The 22,390-nt window shown below is 42.3% G+C and overlaps 1 protein-coding gene across 2 annotated transcripts in view; it reads left to right on the top strand.

Annotated features, from left to right (window-relative positions):
* The window catches only part of EGFLAM (EGF like, fibronectin type III and laminin G domains), a 181,406-nt gene that overhangs the window by 84,570 nt on the left and 74,446 nt on the right, over positions 1-22,390 (top strand). For both annotated transcript variants that reach the window (XM_057709655.1, XM_057709654.1), the window contains exon 7: positions 9,860-10,026. In XM_057709655.1, coding sequence (XP_057565638.1) covers positions 9,860-10,026 — 167 coding nt within the window. The remainder of the gene's footprint in view (positions 1-9,859; positions 10,027-22,390) is intronic.

The raw sequence follows: 22,390 nt of genomic DNA, 5'->3' as shown, positions 1-22,390 counted from the left end.
GTACCAGCGTTGGGAGCCATTTGTAAACTGTAAATGAAAGTGTGCTCTCCAGTTGCCCCGCCAGGGACAAATTGCCAGCTGAGTTTATCATTACCCCATTCTATCCATCTGTTTGTCATTTGCTTGGGTTGAGCCAATTCATAAATAAAGAAAGACGGCTGAAAGCTGAAGGTCAAATAATACATCTTTTTTTTCCCCCCTTAACTGTGATTACTTAGTGGTTTTGGACTTTCCTCTGCAATTCATTTTAGTGTAGAGCAAATCCTGCGTAAAACCAAGTCTGTAAAATTGAGAGAGACTTGGAGGCCTTTCCGAGCACGAGGTTTTCTTTCACTCCTGTCGTGTTTACCCTGGATAATCTATGGGATCTTAGAGCAGGGTACTTCACCTGCAGTCTGTAAATCCCCAGGGGCTCATGGACAGAAGGCAAGAGGTTCCTGATCTTTGGTTGGACAAAAATTACATTCTTAGTTTTACCTCCTGAAGTATAATGTTTTCGTCAAATATGAATGTCATCAGCAAACTGTAGTGGCATTAGCAATTCCTGTGACTTTGTCACCATGAGAATCACAGACATGTTCTTATCTCGTTAGAGCTGTTGCATGTATCTCAAAATCCCGTTATGCTTATCACTACTATGAAGCGATTGTAGTTACTAAATCCATTGCTAGGTATTGTTATTTAATGCATTAATGAAGAAGTATGTATATTAATATATCATAATTTTTATTGTTTCGGTAATTGTTTCTAGTATAACTGGTTTCCTTTGTGATCCTATGCATTTTATTTTGTGCATTTAAAAATATTATTCTAAGAAGGAATTCACAGGCTTCCGCAGACTGTCAAAGTAGCAGAAACAAGGTTGAAGACTGTTGTCTTAGACCAGGGGTTGGCAAATGTTTTCTACAGGGTCAGGTAATAAATACTTTGTGCTTTGCCAGCTATGTGGTCTTTTTCTCAACTACTGAACTCTGCCATTGTAGCAGGAAAGCCGTCATAAACAATACCTAAACAGACCGATGTGGTTGTGTTTCATTAAACCTTTATTTACAAAAACTGGCAGCCAGCTGAAGTTTGCCACCCCCTGGTTTAGGGCACTGTGTTATTCCTCACTTCTAAGTTTGAAGATATTTCAGTTCAGCTCAGTTCACCCTTTATTGGATACTTTCTATGTACATACATTCATCCAAACGTGTATGTATTGAATATCTTCCATATGCCAAGTGTGTGCAAGAGATTTTGGGGTGAATCGGGAATTGCCTCTGCTTGGACAGTCCGGTGGGGAAGGCAGAGGACCAGAGTCCAGAGTGGTGAGTGTTGCAGGCAGGGGTGGGGACCAGGGGCTTAGAGGAACACAACCTTGACCCCTACCCCAGTTCTGAAGGCATCTGGGAAGGCTTTTTACAGGAGCTAAGGAGAAAACATCAGGGATAACCAGGCATAAGGGGAGAGAGGAAGCGTGAAAAGGCTCAAGCCAGAAGCTACTCAAGCAGTTGCTTGGAGGCAAAAACAGAATGTTCTTGGACCTGCTTAGAAGCCTGGAGCTCTGTGAGGTGAGAGCTAAGGCTGGCAGGTAAGCAAGGTTTGGAGCAGAAAAGGCTTTATCAAGGATCTCGTGTCTGTCCTGAAGGGAATAGGGAGCTGTGGGAAGTGTTAAGCAGGAAAGGGATTGATGGTATTGCCTTTTGAAAGATCCTGCAGACATTCCAAGGGACACAGAGATGAATAAGACAGCATTTAAGGAGCTCACAGCCTCGTAGGGGAGACAGAAATATAGAATTACATTAGAAGGTGGTATAGTCAGTGCAATGGTAACATCAGATTTAAGAGGTGGGAGAGTCCAGAGAAGAATCTTACCAATTCTGATTCTGAAACGACGCTTAGAGGGAATAACATGAAGGAAAGTATTGAAGGCAGGAGCCTCTGAATCATCCAAGGTCCTCCAGGAAACATTAAATCATAGGATGCTAGGTCCATGTGGGAGGGAGGACACACGTATCTCCGCTTGTTCTGTAATTAGCTCTTTGGTTCACTCCGTCTCAGGCCTGTAGCATGGCCTCCATTGTCAAGGTCATTCTGGATGCTCTGTGGATCCCTGGAGGGCTGTTTTCTGCTCCAACGAATTCCGCTCTCAAAAGTATTTTCTTAGCAGGATTTAACCATTCCTAGCCCAGTTTCCTAGTTAATGTCTGTAACATGATTGAACTTCACTCCTCACCTCAGCTCAAACTTCCTAGGGAAAGGGTTCTTAACCATGGGCTCATTAGAAGGTAGAGACATCAGTTGGTGGGGTCCTGACCAACAGGTTTTCAAAAGTAAAATAGAACAGAAAAGAAAATATCAGAAGGCGTCACACATAATAAAAATAAGAATTATTTTGTGAAACTTGTGTTTCAGCTGTGTGTGCATGTGGTGTGTACTGGGTCACAATGTTCGATGTATGTCTTATTGTGGGTCATCCACAAATATTGAAACACAGTGCTCTAGAGAGTGATGTATCTAGACCATACTTGGAGTTTAACAGGCTTCATTGCCATTTTATGAACATTTAACTGTAAGTCATAAATTCGTCTCCATGGCTGAAAAAAATCTGTGGTCTTTATTCTTGGAGTTTTAGAGTTGGAAGCACTATCTAAGGTATTCTAGAGGGAAAAACTTCTAGTCCAGTGTTTTTCAAATTACGGGTCACCACAGTTCAGTGGGTGGTGAAATCAATTTAGTGGATTCTTACCAGCATTTTTTAAAAAAGAAGAAGAAAAGAAAGGAAAAGAAGAGAAAGAAAATAGCAAAGTGAATAACATAGTAAGGATAAGTACTTTCTCTTGAAACTTTTCTTTCAGCTTTGTACTGCATATAAGTTATATACATATAGTATACATATATGAATAGGTACATTGGGTTGCTATGCAAAAATATATTTCTTACTGTGAGTTGAAGTCAGAGACATTGAATGAAGTCCAACCTCTTACCGTGTTCAGGAAGTAGCTGGTTACATTTCTGATTGATGGCCATCCAACCTCTGCTTCCAGACAACCACTGATGTAGAGCTCAGCCCTTTCGTGCAGTTGACTTTGTTGTCAGCAATTCCTAACTGCCATCAAAGGGTCTTCTTTATAAAGCACTGCCATTGGCTTCCCTATAAAGAACCACTGGGTCTCCTCATCCAATATGGAAAACACAGAAGGTGTCTTCACCATCTTCATTTGATAGTCTTTCTTATCTAAAGACACAGGTCTATGTTCACTATATCCTCTCTACCCCAAGCCAATCAATACCAGCCCTTTGAACTCTGCCTCGAGTGAAGATGGGTTTAGAGCACTTCTGACAAGTGATCAGCCTAGAAAACCACTTTTTCCCGAGATATGGAACTAGGCCTTTCCAACAGCAGGGAGTCCAGAGAATTCATATTGAGTTTGTGCTCCATGCTCCCTGCCTTCCCCGTAGATCTTTGCCACACCAGGTTTTCTCTGCCTTGTATCTATGTCATCGGCTTTTTAAAAAACCTAATATGAGACTTTACATTTATCATTTCAGTTGGCTTTGCCCTTGTGCTTCTGCACACGGAGGTCATTTTGAATTTTTATTCTGTCATAAATGTCTTGTGAGGCCACATTCCAAGCAGTTATTTGCATTTCCTAAAGTTCTTCTTTTTTCAGATAGTTTGTTAGTATATGTAAACGGAAATGAGTTTTGTATTATTGTTATTATTGTTTTGTATCTTGCAACTTTACTAAATTTGTTCATTAGTTCTAACAGTTTTGGGGTGGAATGTTTAAGGTTTTCTGTATTTGATACCATGTCATCTGCAAACAGAGATAATTTAACTTCCTCCTTTCCAATTTGGATGGTTTTTATATCTTTTTCTTGTGTAATTGCCCTGGCTAGGACTTCTAGTAGTAGGTTTCATAGCAGTGGTCAGAGTGGGCTCCTTTGTTTACCCTTGTTCCTGATCTTAGAAGAAAGATTGTCAGCTTTTCACTATCAAGTATGGTGTTAGCTGTGGGGTTGTCATACATGGCCTTTAGTATGTTGAGGTAAAATCCTTCTATACCTAATTTGTTGAGGTTTTTTTTGTTTTGTTTTGTTTTTTGTTTTTTTTTTTAACAATAGCATTACATTTAATAGATGTTTATTGTCAACAGTTTGAAAAAACACAAGGTCAAACGCTGAGAGATTTTATTGTGAAGGGATGTAGAATTTTGTCAAATGCTTTTTCTGCATTTATTGAGATGGTCATCTGTTTTTTGTCCATTTTGTTAATGTGGTGCATCAGATTTATTGATTTGAATGTGTTGAACCATTCTTGCATGCTAGGGATGAATTCCATTTGATCATGTAAGATCATTTTAATGTGCTGTAGAATTTGGTTTGCTACTGTTTTTTTTTTATTTCTGCGAACAATGCCATTGGAATTTTAATAGGGATTACATTGACCATGTGGGTTGCTTTGGATAATATGGACATTTTAACCATACCTATAAGGTATCACCTACAATTTCTACTTATGGTTTTTTCAAGTGATAAATTTAAAGTCACTTGCAAAGTTATCTGACTGCAAAATCATTCTAGAATTTTACAGTCTTCTTTTCACTCTTTTGCAGTTATTTTGCTTTCGCTTAGTTCAAAGCCAATTAGGTTTTAGTGGTTCAGCTTTACCAAGTCTTTCAAAACCATTGAACATAGCCATCACTTATATTTTTTACTCATATTCACTATTTTATATTATATTGCATTAAATAGTATTATTAAAATAACAAACACAAAAGTCATAGATAAATTTGGAAATAAACACAATGGACTCTTGATAAGCCAATAGCTGAATGAGTGGGAACAAATGAGGATCATTGGTTAATCTGAGAAACTGGTAAAGTAGAGTCTGATAAGGAAAGCTTGGACTATGCGTGATGTGCAGAGAAGTGCCGTTCATTTACCTACTTACTTATTTACCTACTTACTTATTTACCTACTTACTTACGGCTAATGTTTTAATGTACCATACCCATCTTCTATATAGATTAATTGATCATTCATATTAGGGATCCATATTATTTGCTCTCTTTGGATATCACAGACTATACTTTACGTGTAGGTGGTGGTGAATTTCTCCACCTCATACGTAGAGCTAATGATGCACTCATCTCTTCTCCACCCCGAGATGCTCTGTTCCTTTTTTGTTATCAAAACCCGAATATTAAGCAATTTAACTTAAGTTCTTCCTGGTCTTATGTACTTTCTCCAGGATGCCAGTTCACATTGACTTATTCAAATATAGCTCTTGAAATATGCGACTTTGCATTGACGTCCTACTGGTCCTTAGATGTATTATCTGCCAATTAGATTATAAACTCCCTGAGAATGGAACTGTGTTTATAGTTCCTTAGAGCCTCCCAGAATATAGCTTCTGTGATGGATGCATGGTTGATAGTCATTAATCACTTGCCAACTGTGTAGCCCAAGGCAGCCACCTACTGGGTTTGATGGTACCAAGAAAAATGATTGTCCACTAAGGGTGAACGTGGCAATAGTTGAGGTGGTCAGAATGCCACAAGAAAGGGAAAAAAACAGAAAAATATACTACCCTGTGGTTTTATGACTTTGCATAAATTATTTTCCTTCAGTGTCCACATGGGTAGAATGAGAGAATGGACCAGATACTGACTCTAAAAGTTTTGGGATCACGATTCTCTTTGAGAATCTGATAAGAAGCTGAGGACACTTTACTTAGAAGAATGAAATGAAGTTCACACATAGAATCTTGCGTGAAATTTCTGAGAGCCCTCAGACACTTGGACCAAACAATCTCTAAGATTCCTGATAACCAGGCTGGATGCTAATATTGCCAACGGTAATGCGTCTTCCCACCGAAACGAACCAGTGGATGAGTCTTGATTACTTGGATCAGCTAACTGGGTTTGGAATAGTCACTCCTGACTGAATTGTATGTGTCCCGCTTGCCCAACCACCTTCCAAAGGTGTCCTGCTGACCTCCTGAGATACAGGATGTACAACCCAACCCTACCCCGCTGTTTGGAAAAGTGTTTAAGTGCCTGCCCTGCTGGTGACTGCCCATCTTTACCTGCGATGGCTGCACTTTCTTAGGCTACTTCTTCCCCTCTAGGCTTTTGCTGGTTGGGGAAATTGGCAGGCTAGTGTTGCTATGGAGATTTGACTGGCAGCTTTGTAGTTAGGATACAATGATTTTCTTTAGTGGAAAAAGATAAAGCTATTGTTTGAGGAGGAACTAAGACAATATTTTGGCCTGATTCTCTCTCTCTCAGCCTTGCCTTTGCACTTTTGTACCCCAAGAGACTCTAAAAACATTTAAATGCAGAACCCATGACAACTTCAGAGGCAAAATGTTAAAGGTTTTGAACTGGTATTCAATCTACATGAGGTTTCCTCTATCACTATATATAATGAAATTAAATGTTAATGTCAATCTCTTATTCGCTGAAAACATAGCTTTCTTTCTTGTAGTAAATGAACAAATACAAAACAATCTCTTTTTGTGTGGGGGCTGGGAAGCTGTAATTTTTACATGAAAATTGTTGCAGATACTTGCAGGTAGCCCTGGGTAGACAGTGGCACGGTCTGAGAGCAGTTACAGGTCCTTTCCTCCATAAGTGCCACGAAGGAAACTTAGCAAAAGATAAGAGGAGAGTTTTATCTAGAGATCACATCTTTCCTGACTTTACTGTTAGGCATCCCCTGTGACTTTCCTCTGTGAAGTGATTTGGTTCTAATTTGAGTTTATGAATGTGTTTCCTTCTACTCACTGAGGTTTTCTCTTTGATGACAAAGTTAGTTTACGTGAGAAATCCATCTTTAGGGAAAGGATACCAAGAAAGAGCAATGAGCCCTACTTCCTCCAGTGGACATGCCTTGTGACCTCTGCTTCTCCAAACACATGAATTTTTGTGGGATATGGGCCCCATAAACTCCTCATCAGCACGGTGAACCCAAAGAAGCATCTTTTACTGGGCTTAAGGACCTCCGTCTGCCTTTCAACAATTCTTGCTAATGAAAAACTAGGAGAGCACGTGTTAAAGAAATCCATGTACCATCTAGGCATCACCTTTTAGCAAAATAAGTCTTTATTTCCTTGCCTATTAAGTCGTTCATAAAGGACAAACATCAACATGTTTTGCTTCCTGCCTTCCTCTAAATATCTGTGGACAGAGGTGGTTAGCAATAGAAAAACTGAAGAGGTTGGTCAGGGAGCACACAAAAAGATGGAGAATAACCCCTCAATCCCTATCACCCCAATTTTTCATTCAACATCAAGGATCTTCTAATCTAATCTTCCCCCATCAACCCAAGTTGACCTCACCAGTTATAAGCTGTGTGACCTCAGGCAAGTTACTTACCCATTCTGTGCCTTAATTTCCCCTTCAAAGAAAGGGGGGGGGGATGTTTAATATTAGTATCTACTGCATAGAGTAATTGTGAGAAGTAAATGCGTTAAACTATTAGAACAATGCTTGATACTTCACAAGAATGTGATAAATGATAGCTATCATTACTTATTAACAAAACCCCTCCACTCCAATTAGGCCATTTGCACTGTCCCCCAGCCATGCACAAACATCCCCAAATTTCATTTTGCAGTTCTTATTACCTGGAAAGCTTTCCTTTCTCCCTCCAACTAGGAAGTCCATATAGAACAGCACTGTCCAATAGAAAATGCAAGCCTACATGAAATTTTAAGTTTTTAATAGGGGCATTTAAAGGGTAACAAGAAACAAGTACTATTAATTTCAATAATATTTACTTTTAACTCACTGAATCCAAAATACTATCATTTTGACATGTAATGAATATAAATATTAACAAGATATTTTACACTTAAAAAAAATCTACTGTATGTTTTACACTCACAGCACATGCCAATTCAGGTCAGCCACATTTCACATACTGACTAGACACATGGGCTGGTGCTGCTGCATTGGAGCTCACGGTATAGAGAAAGCGGGTAGTCGAGGGCTGCCAGCCAACTCTGGGAGGTGGGTATGTCCCTAACATAATGGCTAAGCCATGCTTAGTGTTTACAGTGTGATGCTGTTACCAAACCAAACGTGGGTCTGGTTGCCCGAGGACAGGAAAGCCAACGTACTGACACTGGTTGTGGTGAAGCAAAGTGCAGCGTTTACTGCAGGGCGCCAAGCAAGGAGTCCAGTGCGAGTACTGCTTAAAAGGCCCGAACTTCCCGAAGGCTTTCAGGGAAAGGTTTTTAAAGGCGTAAGGGAAGGGGGAGGTGGGGCCTGTGATCAGCTCATGGACGTTCTTCTGATTGGTTGGTGATGAGGTAATAGGGAGTCAGTATATATATCATCAACCTTCTGGTGCCAACCGGTCTGGGGTCTATGTGCTTGCTGGGCAGCATACAGTTAACGTCTCCCACCAGGTGGGGGTTTCAGTTTCTGCAGAACCACTCAAAGGACATGGCTCAGAATGTTATCTATAGCCCCAGGAGGAAGAACGAAAGTTCCTTGACTTTGTTTAATGGCTAAACTAATATTATTTTATCTTGTGTGACTGTTTTTTTTCATTTCTGCATTTTCTCACTCCTCTGATTAAATTTATTCTTTGATGAAAGTTTTTTTTAAATGTATTTATTTATTTTATTTTTTATTTATTGGCTTCATTGGGTCTTCATTGCTGTGTGCGGGCTTTCTATAGTTGCAGAGAGCAGGGCTACTCTTCACTGCAGTGTGCAGGCTTCTTATTGCGGTGGCGTCTCTTGCTGTGGAGCACAGGCTTCAGGCGCACGGGCCTCAGTAGTTGCGGCATGTGGGCTCAGTAGTTGTGGCTCGCGGGCTCTAGAGCACAGGCTCAGTAGTTGTGGTGCGTGGGCTTAGCTGCTCCACGGCATGTGGGATCTTCTTGGACCAGGACTCAAACCCGTGACCCCTGCATTGGCAGGTGGATTCTTAACCACTGTGCCACCAGGGAAGCCCTGACTAAAGTTTTTCTACAGACAAAAGGCAGGCTGAGGACATTGGGAAGAGGGGGGTCCTGTTCTGGGGAGGCCCCATAGGGTCCTGCTGGGTTACAGTGCCAGGCACTGTGCTGAGGATACACAGCTCATTCCTCCTCTGTGACAGCCCTCTTAAGTAGGTACTTTTATCACCCCGTTTTATAGATGAGAAACTAGATACTGGAAGTGAAATAGCAGCTCGTGAGCAATAGAGGTAGGATTTGAACGGCTCGGTGCAGCTCCAGGGTTTGTTCTCTTACTCCTCATATGTTGCGCTCCAGGTGGAAGCTCTGAGTCAAGGTCTGCACTCTCCATAGGGTTCTTGGAAGGACGTGTGAGTATTCAGCAAGTTGGCAGAGTTGTACAGTTTCGTGAAGAGTAAGAGTGGCTGTGATACAGATTCTTCTTGGGTTTTCCCATGGCAGTTCACACAGTTAGTCACTCTATAACATTTATATTTGTTTATTTTGTGAACAGATTGTGAATAGATGGAATCTGTGCTCTCCTGACCCCTGGGAATGGGGACTGTCAGGGGAAGGCTTGTTTACGAAACATCTGGAAGGCAGAGTCCTTGAAAATGAATTCCTGTGTGGGGATCTTTTCACCACAGTCAAGGCCATGCACGGAAAAGCGGGTGATCTTTAAACAGTGCTGAAAACTGGCCCTAAAAATGATCTACTTGCTTTTATTGGCAAGGACTTAAAAATTATGACCTGTGATTTCAAATCAAGATGACTTTCAGATAGGAAATGCTTGCTCATGTTTATAAGTCTTGCTCCCAGGGTTCAAATGCTGTTAGTTTTCATAGCCAGCAAGCTTTCCTTCCCTCTGCTCTAAGCGAACTCCTGTTTCTCATTCCGTTTTATTTTTTAATCAATAAAGGCCAGATTTCGACAAGAGTTGGACCTTAATCCAAGAGCAGATCCGGATGGATTCCATGGTTATCAAGGGCCTCGATCCGGATACCAACTACCGGTTTGCGGTGAGGGCTGTGAATCCCCACGGCCCCAGCGCCCGCAGCCAGCCCAGCGACACCATCCGAACCGCCCGTGAGTACCGCGGTCCTTCTGAAGGACAGACAGCCGTAGCGGCGTTGCTGCGGTTTCCTCCTGAGGATCCACTTGCCCGAGGTTTCTTAGCGCCCCGCAGGAGGGCAGCCTGGCACGGGGCTGTCCTCAGCCCTTCCTGCCGCAGTGTTCCCAGCCCTTTGGAAGGTGGAGGCGCTCAGCAGGGCCAGGCTGATTCTGTGTACCGGAGGTCAGCAGAAGGTTTATTTTTGCGTTATCCTTAGGGAGCTGGAGGTCAGTTTTCTTTCACGAGCACGAAACAGACCACATACCAAGACGATGTGCAGCCTCCTCCTTCTAAGCTGAAGTGGGTCCAGCTTCGAATCGTGGGAGAAAAAGTACTGCTCCCAGACCCTTCGGGGCTCGTCTTCACTGGCAAATCAAGGATGCTGAAGGAAAATCAGCCCCTCTGAGGGATGGTCAGGGAGAATCCAAGTTGCTAGCATGCTGATGTGTAGCTGGAGGTCTGTAGCATACGCTCCTGTCCTAATGCCTCTCTGGGGACCTGGGGAAGCTTGGGCCAGTTCATCAAATCATCTGGAGATTGTGTGAAATGTAAGATTCTGATTATGGTCTGAGGTTTAAGAAGCTCCCACAAGACTCAAGAACTACATTTCGGTTACTTAGTACACCTTGCCAATCTGGCTGAGAAACCTTTGTCTTTTGGAAGCGGGGGGTTACTTACATAAATCTAGAACCCTGCTTCGTGGGGAGATCTCAGCACTGAACTGTTGGCACTGTTTTTTTTTTTTTTTGAAGACTGTAATCTTCTCAGTTTTGCTAGTAAAGTCCTCCAGGTTCTTGTGAGAAGTCCTACGACTATCCCTGGGTCCTCTTTACCCAGGAAAGGCGCTCTCAGACAAGAAGCCTACTTAACCCTCTCAGAGGATTGCCCTTGGCTTCCACAGAGCCCTGTGTTCACTGGTTAGTTGATCTGAATAAACTCCTCGCCTCTGCTCGCACAACACCCACACAGCTGACTTCGTGCCCACCTGCTGTTTTCAGGGGTGGAGATTCATCAAGTTCCACAAGTCCTCGGAATGTTGGCTCTTCTGAAACCAGCCCTTACTCTAACCTTGAATGTTAGGACTCCATCCTTCACATTGAATCGTCAGTGGATGTGGGGATATGGCGAGGCCACACCCTACACACACACACACACACACACACACACACACACACACCCCTACATACAATCACCCAGCAATTGTTTCACTGCTCTTCTTTAGAATTTAGAAGCTAAAACTCGCCATTCATACGGCAAGGGATGATGTGGCTTCTTTCTAGAAGAAATGTTAACCATTTCATTTCACATCAAAGGAGGGCCACCTTCCACTCTTGCTGGATGAGATCTAGGCTGTAATCTTTGGTTAAGCTTTGTGATGCATGTCCAAAAGATGGGGCAACAGTAGCTGAGGCAGACCTCAGGATCTGACTGTATTTTGAAACATGTAGCTTGTCTTTTTGTCTTATACCCGGGGCAGGCACTCTGTGTTGTGTGCCCGCCCACCCTTCCCCGGCATCAAATGCCTCTGCTCCCATCTGGCGAGCTGCCCCGTGCTCACTTCCTTCCTTCTGTCCCCTAGTATCTCCTTCTTCACAGAGACAAGAAAGTACAAAAAGGATGAGCTATAACAACTCAGCTGACCCTGGATGCAGGTGTGGTGACTAGAGTCGGGGGAGGGGCATCTCTTGAAGTTTTTCTTTTTAAACTGAAACACTAGTCTGGTCTTGGCGTTTCTGATAATTATTTCCCTGTTGGTGGATGCCAGCTTTGTGAAGTAAGTGGGATAAGGTATGTGAAAGTGCTTTACAGATATGTCAGCTTTTGTGACAGTTGGCCTCCTATGTGAAGTAAAATTTATCATTTCAGAGTAATTGTGTGCAGGGGATGTGGCTGATTCAGTGAGAACTCTCAGTTATGAAGTATTCTTAAATAAATCAAATGTAACTGTTTTTACATATATATGATTACTCAAATCAGGATAACAAGTAGAACTTATTAGATGGCACGTTTCGTGACTGTGTAAGAATGTGCTGTAATTGGTATTTCAGTTGTGATTTTTTTTTTCTCGTCATAATCATTTCTAATGTTTTAGAAAAATCTATATTCTGGCACATTCATACTTCTTATTCTGCTGTTTGTCTGGACTATTATTTTACCTCCCAGACCCACTTTTCCAAATATACAAATGCCGAAATACCAAGTAGCCCTTATTGGAATTATAGTACATTCTGAATATCAGAGCTACCATTGGGAAAGCCTCCTGTGAGCCGGCAGCTTCTTCCCTAGGAAACCCCATATTAATCCTTGCAAAAACCCTGTGCTGGAGGAATAGTATCCCTTTTTATAGATTTTTAAAAATGGAGTCTTTGAAAGACTGCATATTTTGCCAAGAATAATAGCTGTAAAGGCAGGATTTGAACTTGGGTTTGGCTGACTGCTAAGCCACTTCCCTGTGTGAGATTCAAATTAAAGAAGGTTCTTATTCTTCTAGCGCAAAGTAGCATGAGAAAGGTAAGGTCAGACATTAAATAAAGTACAGGGGACAGTTCTTATAGAATCTCTGCACTGAGGAAGTTCTGACAGCGCAGAACAAACCTATAAGAATATATATTTTTTAAACCTGTAAGGTGTATTGCACATACCAAAAAGGTGAGTAAAACATACATACAGGTCTGAAATTCTACCAGCAAGCACTGGTATAGCCCTGGTAGTTTACAGCTGGCAGCCCTTGTGGTGAGTTAGACTCAAGCCAAGAAGTTGTTAAATATTTTGAACACCTCCTGAAGGAATTTGTGAGATGAGTATTTCCACATGTTGGGCTTTCCCTTTCTCATAGCTCCCACTCCTCCCCACCTTCAGGTCCTTCCTGCATGGATGTTTCCTGGGTTCGCGATCCCTGAACTGTGAGCCTCAGAACAGATGTTCAGGTTGACTGCCAAGGTGCAGAGGGCTCGATGGGAACCCTTGGATCCCACCCCAGACACTGCCACTTGCTGAGCTCCTCTGTCGCCTGTTTTAGGCCTGCATCCATCTCCTTTTATTAAAAAAAAATATATAACACATCACCTCTAGTAACTCACAAAGCATTGACTTCCCCTGGACCTATCAGTGCCCGCAGCTTAGTTGCTTAGCCGGGGCGGTTGGCAGACCTCGGGCACTCTGTGTCTGTCGTCGCTGAAGGCCAGGGCCCAGCGTTGTCCATAACTGATGCTCAGCCTGAAAGAGGAAGAGCGAGGGTTTTAATGGCTTCACCGGGGAATTGTGAGGTGTGTTCAACGTCCACATCTTAGCTCCACAATGTTATAAGTAGAATGGAAAGGAGAAATTAAGATGTTTTAGTGCCCAGATCCTCTACTGAGAACTAGATCATCTCAGACCTTAAATAATAAAGATGCGACGCTGTATTGACTCCCATCCTTTCAGTGGAGATTTTCCACACGTCAGCACTTCTTCTGTTCCTCTACAGAAGTACAGGAAAGACAAGGTCACCATTCCTCATTCTTTACCCCATCCTACTCTACTTCTTTTCTTCAAGAAAAAAAATTCCAACAACATTATAATTTGCCTATTATTCTGTGGCATTCTTTTTTTCCCTTGATTGATCTTATAAATTAGCCAGTCAGAACAGAGCTGGTGGAGCCGCACGGACACAGATCACATGTGTGGCTTTGTAATAAGACGTGTGTTTACCCCGTCTGGTGGTCACGTCACTTATTCTCTGGGATCCTAGCTTAGCCTGATCGAGAAGGATGACAAGTAATAAGGGATGTGAACTGTAAATAATAGAAATGGCAGAAGACAGAAAGTCATGAGGTTTCTTTCTTTTTCCCAAAGACAAATGAAATGAATTGAAAAGATCATTCACACGTGTAACCAGCTCCAGGATTATATAAACTTCCCTGGGAATGGACCTTCCCTGGGAATGCAGCCTAAAGCCTTTAATTTCTCATGTTCTAGCCTCATGATATAGGCAGAGAAAGAACCAATAAGTTTTTCACCGAAGTGAAATTGGTATCCTCAGGGAAGTCCCTAGTAGAAGGTGTTCTTTTGTTCCCAGCAAAAGTCATTTTGCTCCTTTCTGCCTCAGGGCTTTTGCACCTGCTGTTTCCTCTGCTGGGAACTGCCTCTCCCCAATCTTTCTATGTCCCCATGACCTCCCTCCATTTCTTCTTTTAGATCAGAGCTCAGATGTCATGTTCCAGACAAGCTCCCCTAAATTTCACACACTGTTTCCTCAGCCCCACTCCCTGCTTCTCTACAGCCCTTCCACTGCCCGACACGATTTCATTATCCACTCCCTCTCTAGGATGGAGTTGGAATGACTTGTTCAAGGTTGTGTTTCCAACACCCTGTACAAAGTAGGTTCTCAATAAATATCGTTTGAGTACAAGAATGACTGAATGTGACTTCACAAGCCTAGAGCCCATGACTGCTTTGGAGGCTGGATAACTTTCTACTGCTACTGTCTGGGAAATTCAAAGAGAAGATGTGAGGAGAAAGTTTAGAGACCCACCAGGCCAAAAATGGGTTTCCCCATTGGCAAGGTTCATAGGCAAAGTTGAGTTCCCAGAATTGCAATGAGACAGAAGTAAGAACAAAGTATAGTGAAGGAAGGAAGGGAGAGAGGGAGGGAGGGAGGGAGGGAGGGAGGAAGGAAGGAAGGAAGGAAGGAAAGAAGAGAGGGAGGGAGAAAGCAAAGCCAGGGAATTTAAGTTCAAGGCAATAAGGATGGAATAGAGGTCTTTGAGAGAGATTTCAATGATCAAAAGAGAACCATTTGCTAATAAGGGGGTTGAGGAAGAGAGAAATATTCCCCAGCTCTTTCGAATCAAGTCCTCATTTTACTCCTGGGTTCTTTCTTAGTAATTAGAATAAGCTTTAACATTTCTGTGCTAAATTAGAGTACACTTTCCCTCTGGTCCTCATAAGTCTAATTATGGTCTCAGATCCTCAGAGATTGTGTAGGGAGCTGTAAGAGGTGTTTGGTTGGGGTTTGGTCTTTGCCATACTCTTCTCCCCACAATCCATTTTCTTTAAGTTTCAGAAGCTTCCTCTTCTGCTGAGCTGAGACAACCCACCCTGGCCCCACTCAATCAATCTTCTACAATAAACCTGATTCCATGATGTTCTTTGCCTCCCCCACCACCGCATCCTACTTTCCTGTCTCTACTGTCCTGCTTACTCAGACATCACTCTGTTCAGCGGTTGTTGGGTGTGTATCTGTTTATGCCCTTTTGTCATGCAAGTGTCCGTGTGTGAATCTGGCTTTTACCCAGTTTTGCTCTGAGATTCAGACCCTTGTTTTTAATTGCCTCTGTAGAGACCCATTTGGCCTGCTGCGGCTCCTGAGTTCTCATATGTGTAGCCACAAAATAGATTTCCTATATCCCCAGTCACTAGGAAGGGCCCCTACTTGGTGGCAGTGCCCTGAATTGGCTGCAGCAGTGAACAGAGGGGAAGCAAGTGGGGGCAGAAGGCTGTGGCATCCCTAGGGCTGGGAGGAGCATTCAGGAAGGGACTGGAAGTAGCTTTTTACAAAATCCCTGTGATTTATCCTCACCTTCTGGCAGCTTTCATACAACTTGCTGCCTCCTTTGGTCAATGTCTATGAAAAGTCCTCACCAACCCTTGAAAGTTTCTCACTTTCCCCAAACACTGTACCTTTGGATGGGACAGAATCTGGCAGCCATTTCTGCATCTGAGAGCAGGAGAACTGTCCTCTTACTACCTTGTTGTGAGGCCTTCTTGGAAAGTCACTTAATCTCCTTAGGCCTCAGTGTCCTCATCTCTAAAATGGGTATGATAATGTCTGAGGCAGATAATATTTTCTATTTATTAAGATTATTTTGAGGAAATACATGCAAAACATAGATTATGACATCTGCCCACTTTTCAAAATGAAGGAGAGGTTGGTACTTGTTTCTTCTGCGCATAGTTACTGACGAGTGGTGTAACTGACGTGGGTGACCACCAGCCGGTGTGTTGCTTTTTTCTTTATGACTCTGTGCCCTGAGCTGTGCTCTTGGAACTTTAAGTCATTAGTATGTCAGATTTCAGAAACAAAGGGTCAGGAGCAAAAACTTTGCTGACGGAAGTGGAAGAATAGAAGAGATCACACAAATTAAGGCAAGTAGAATCATTAGGATGAGTTTTGGTTGGCTGGTTGGTTGGTTGGTATGTTAGTTTTAAGAGACTGCAGGTTTAGAAGACATTAGAGAATTAAAGCTTCAAGGCACAGTGAACTATGCTAACAGTATAATTTCATGTCTCTAACGATTCAAGCAAATCCTGGATTCAGGCAAAAAGGAAAAAGCAAAAACAAAACCCCGCAGAGTTATAGTGCTGTACCTCTAGTTTTCCTTTGTTTGATTTTAACCTTCCAAAAACTAGCCTTTAACTTAGGATCAGCAGCTTTTTCTGTAAAGGGCAAAATAGTAAATATTTTGGAATTTTCTGGTCACCTTTGCTATTGTAGTGTGAAAGAAACCATAGACAATAAATTGTGTGACTGTGTTCCAATAAAACTTTATCAGTGGACACAGAAATTTGAATTTCATACAATTTCCATGTGTCATAAAGGATTATTCCTCTTTAAACTTTTTTCAGCTATTTAAGAATGTAAAAACCCTTCTTAACTTGTGTACTGTTAAAAATGATTAAAGATGACAATTTAGGTGACACAAACTTTAACATTTCAGGAAGTAGGCAGTCTCCATTCTCAAAGAACCAGAGGGTAGCAAAATGGGGCAGGACGCAGGAAGCTTTTACAGGATAAAGAATGAGGCACAGAAAAGAGAACAGTAGAAAGTGAATAGGGAAGAAGGATAGGAGTATAGAGCTCAGAGTTGCCTTGGCATTTGGGGATTGGCTGACCGGATACAGGCAGACCTCAAAGACATTGCTGGTTGGGTTCTAGATAAAGTATCATGATAACACGAGACAGAAGAATTTTTTGGTTTCCCAGTGCATATAAAAGGTATGTTTACACAATACTGTAATCTATAAAGTAAGAAAAGGCATTTTCTCTAAGAAAACAATTTACATACTTTAATTAAAAAATACTTTATTGCTAAAAAATGCTAGTTGTCATTTAAGCCTTCAGTGAGTCTTAATGTTCTTGTTGGTGGAGGGTGTTGCCTCAGTGTTGATGGCTACTGACTGATCAGGGTGGTGCTTTCTGAAGGCTGGGGAGGCTGTGGCAATTTCTCAACAAAAGACACAAGGAAGTTTGCAGCATTGATTAACTCTTCCTTTCACGGTCAATTTTTCTGTACCATGCCGTGCTATATGATAGCATTTTACCCACAGTAGAACTTCTTTCAAAATTGGAGTACTGCTACTTTATCAGCTAAATTTATGTAATATTTTAAATTGTTTGTTGTCATTTCAACAATTTTCACAGCATCTTCACCAGGAATAGATTCCATTTCAAGAAATCACTTTCTTTGTTCACCTGTAAGAAGCAACTCCTCATCAGTTAGTTTTATCATGAGACTGCAGTAACTCAGTCACGTCTTCAGGCTCCACTTCTAATTCTAGTTCTCTTGGTAATTCCACCACTTCTGCAGCTATTTCCTCCACTGAAGTCTTGAACCCCTCAAAGTCATCCATGCGGTTGGAATCAATTTCTTCCAAACTTCTGTGAGTGTTGATATCTTGACCTCTTCCCATGAACCATGAATGTTCTAAATGGCATCTGGGATGGTGAATTTTTTTTAGAAGGTTTTCAATTTACTTTGCTCATATCCATCAGAAGAATCACTATCTATGGCAGCTATAGCCTCACCAAATGTATTTCTTAAATTATGACTTAAAAGTCAAAATCACTCCTTGGTCCATGGGCTGCAGAACGGATGTGTCAGCGGCATGAAACAACATTAATCTCCCTGTACATCTCCATCAGAGCTCTTGGGTGACCAGGTACATTGTCAATAAGCAGTAATACTTTGAAAGAAATCTTTTTTTCTTCTGAGCAGTAAATCTCAATAGTGGGCTTAAAATATTCAGTAAACCATGTTGTCAACAGATGTGCTGTCATGCAGACTTTGTTGTTCCATTTATAGAGCACAGGCAGAGTTGATACAAGCATAATTCTTAAGGGGCCTAGGATTTCCAGAATGGTCAATGAGCACTGGCTTCAACTTCAAGTCACCAGCTGCATGAGCCCCTAACAAGAGAGTCAGCCTGTCCTTTGAAGCTTTGAAGCCAGGCATTGACTTCTCCTCTCTAGCTATGAAAGTCCTAGATGGCATCTTCTTCCAATAGAAGGCTGTTTCAGCTACACTGATATGTGTTGCTTACTGAAGTCACCCTTCTGGATAACTTGTGGTAGCTTCTACATCAGTACTTGCTGCTTCACTTTGCACTTTGATGTCATGGAGATGGCGTCTTTCTGCAAACCTCATGAGCCAGCCTCTGCTAGTTTCAAACTTTTCTTCTGCAGCTTCCTCACCTCTCAGCCTTGTTCTGGATGAGGCTTTGGCTTAAGAGAATGTTATAGCTGATTTGATCTTCTCTCCAGACCACTAACACTTTTTCCATATCAGCAATAAGGTTGTTTTGCTTTATCGTTTGTGTGTTCATTGGAGTAGCACTTTTAATTTCCTTCAAGAACTTTTCTTTTGATTCACAGCGTGGCTACCTGTTTGGCACAAGAAGCCTAGCTTTGGGCTTATCTCAGCTTTAGACATGCCTTCCTCACTAAGCTTAATCATTTCTAGCTTTTTTTTTTTAATGGTTTATTTATTTATTTTTGGCTGCGTTGAGTCTTTGTTGCTGCGCGCGGGCTTTCTCTAGTTTGCGGAGAGTGGGGGCTACTCTTCGTTGCGATGTGTGGGCTTCTCGTTGCTATGGCTGCTCTTGTTGCGGACATGGGATCTAGGCATGCGGGCTTCAGTAGTTGTGGTGCAGGGGCTTAGTTGCTCCGCAGCACGTGGGATCTTCCCAGACCAGGGATAGAACCCATGTCCCCTGCATTGGCAGGCAGATTCTTAACCACTGTGCCACCAGGGAAGTCCCTATTTCTAGCGTTTGATTTAAAGTAAGAGGCGTGTGGCTCTTCCTTTCACTTGAACACTTAGAAGCCATTGCAGGTTTATTAAGTGGCCTAATTTTGCCATTGTGTCTCAGGAAATAGGGAAGCCGAGGAAGGGGAGAGCGATGCGGGACAGCTGGTCAGTGGAGCAGTCAGAACACACACATTTATTGATTGAGTTCACCATCTTATGTGGGCACCGTTTGTGCCCCCCCCATTACAATAATTAATATCAAAGGTCACTGATCACCATAACAAGTATAATAATTATGAAAAAGTTTGAAATATTGCAAGATTTGCCAAACTGTGACACAGATATACGTGAGCAAACGCTGTTGGAAAAATGGTGACAATAGACTCGCTCGACGCAGGGTTGCCACAAACCTTCAGTTTGTGAAAAACGCAGTATCTGCGAAGTGCAGTAAAGTGAAGCACAGTGAAGCCAGGTGGGCCTAGAGGCTGTATTTTTGGTCAGACGGAACATTTTCAGGGACATGAAAGTTATCTAAGTTTTGATTTACTGATGTGGCAACCCTGGCAGAAGTGGCTTCATCTTGGACCTAGAAATATATTTCACCAGTACAAAAACAGGCGGCCTTCCAGACTTGGCCTGTGAAATGTAGTTTGCTGACTTTTGTAGTACATTACTGGGCCAAATTTGAGGAGATTCTCCAGGAAGTCTGCGACATCCTCTTTGGTAGCAATTTTGTCAAAATTGGAAGGTATCAATTAGTGCATTCTAGGAAAAGTTTCCCCCTGATAGAAATCCCTGCAATTAAATTTTCACATGGATGTTCTGAAATAAATAAAAGACCTGGAGAGCTTGCAACCTTAACGGTATGTGGACAAGTTTGTGCTGCTCTCAACAGAGGGAGAGAGAGAGGATTTGCTTGGCGTTACTCCAGGAGCTTGGGACAGGCCTATAAATTGGTGAGCTTCGTGGATTTGTAAATCTTTAAAATGTAAGATGAAAAAGCATACAGAAGGAGGAAGAAATCATTTGTTTCACTCCTGCATAGACAGATCTGCATTTTAAATGTGCAGTTTGTACATAAACATAATTTCAAATGGGATTTTACACTCAGGTGCCCTCCAATGTGATCGCTCTATTGATTTGCTAATGCCACGATGCCTGTAAAGCTGAGTAACACTCTTTTGTGCACCTTTATTGGTTCTAAAGGGAATGATTCACTTTGCTGCTTAAGTACCTGCTACCTATTAATTGCTCTTCTGAGGCCTTTATATATCCTACATTACCATACATTTACTTATAATTGGTGTACTGGATATTTTACACCCTTGGCTAGATATGGAAGAAAAACTAAAACAAATGATAAGAAAACATAACTTTCCAAAGAGATGGCGCTCACGGTGTTCTCATTTCTACCGTAGCTTCTCTCCATCAGTCAGCTAGTGTTCCACGGCCACAAGGTGAACAACCATATTATATTTATTTCACCCCATCTCAATGGATTTTTACACATTAATGTATTGAAGTGAGTAATACACAATGTTCTTAACTATTTTTCCTTTTGTTTCCTCCTATTTCCTTATTATTCATTTTGTTCTCTTTCCTTTATACTCATCATTTCATGGTTAATCTTTTCTGCCCTTTGGGGCACTTCTTGCTCTTACACAATTCTCCATTGGGATCGTCTCAGCATCTGAACCTCTGAATCACTTAGGTGCTTTGATGAGCAAGTAGGGCCGCAACTGTGGTTTGGCACAGAGAAGGGGGTGGGTAGGAAATCAGCTTGACCCAGTGGCAGGTGTATGGGAGGGACACAGTGCACACTGGCTGAGTCTGATGATCTCGTCTGATTATGCAACCTCATAGGAAACAGTCGTGTGCAAGTAAGAAGCAACTGAGGGAGAAAAGATGACTTTTCTAATCATCTCGGGTGTCACCAGGCTCCCAGCAGGAAACAGGCTCAGGCAAGTTGGGTAGTTCCAAGTGAGTTTAGCGAAGGGACTGTTTGCAAAAGTTTGAGTAGATGTAAGAAAACCAAGAGGGGGCAATTACCAGCTTCTGGAGACAGACAGGGAGGGCAAGTGCTCTGACTTTCACACAGGTGTCTGGTGAAAACCTCCCAGGGAGGAAGTTGCAGAACAAATACACTGACTCTTTTCCTCCCTCCTTCAGTCCCCTGCTGGTGCCTCTGGATGGGCAGACACAGCGGGAAGCCAGATAGGTCTGCCTCCCAGGGCCCAGGGCAGAGGGAGATCAGAGGGAGGAACCTGCCATAAGAAGTAATATCTCATATAATAAGAGAATGGTGCCTTTTATGTGGATTGCAAAAATATGGATTATTTTTTTGGTCTTTCACTTTTAGAGAGCACAGACCTTCTCATTCATCTTTGCCTATTTAGCTTTGTCCACTGGAAACAAATGTAAACGTGAGAGTTGTGAGTTAAGTTTTATTTGGGACAAAATGAGGACAATAGCCTAGGAGAGAGCGTTTCAGCATGCTCTGAGAAACTGCTTCAAAGAGGTGGGGCGGGGGTCAGTATTTATGTGATTTTGGTGAAGGGGGAGTACATACAATCAAACACATATTTTTTGCAGAAGGTCACGGCTAGTCTTGTGAAGGTCACTGCTAGTCACGAGAAGCAGATGTCACCGTGAAGGATGTTCGTGCTTTTCTAGATAGGAGGAGTTGCAAGAATTGGGCTCATAAAATCTTCTGAAAATATCTAACTATTTGAAGACCTGTTCTGCCAGTTTTTCCCAGAGCACAGAGTGCCTCATTCCTGGCCTCCACCCTGAACTCCTTTCAGGGGGTGTTGAAGGTCAGCAGCTGCAGTGGCTCACGATTTAATAATTTAGAGGTAGATGGCAATTTGTAGTCGGCAGCTTATTTCCTTGAACATAGGAGACAATGAGGTCTCACAGCCAATATTTGTGTACTGAGGGTTTGTAAACTCCTAGAGCTGGAAAGGACTGCCTCCACATTCAGCACTCGAGGGAACCGAGGCCCAGGATGTCCCAGCAGCCCTCTCAAGGTCACTGGTGGCAGATCCTGGACAAGAACCCAGCTTGGTGATTATCTTATTTTCAACTTGATTCCTAGTGTCAGTGGGATTCCTATTTTCTAAAGAATCAGTTTCCCAGGTTACTTCACAATATATCCATTTACTCTTTGAAACAAACTATTTCATGCCCACTATGTGCCAGGCACTGTTTCAGACACTGGGGATTCAGCAGGGAACAAAACAGACAAAAGGAATTCCTGACCTCATGGGCCCTACTTTCTAGTCAGGGCAGACAGACGGTGAACAGATATATTAAAAATGTAGAGAGCATG

This window comes from Hippopotamus amphibius, chromosome 15 (genome assembly GCF_030028045.1).
Source record: "Hippopotamus amphibius kiboko isolate mHipAmp2 chromosome 15, mHipAmp2.hap2, whole genome shotgun sequence".
In the NCBI taxonomy this organism is placed as follows: domain Eukaryota; kingdom Metazoa; phylum Chordata; class Mammalia; order Artiodactyla; family Hippopotamidae; genus Hippopotamus; species Hippopotamus amphibius.
This window is presented reverse-complemented; position numbering and strand designations above follow the sequence as displayed.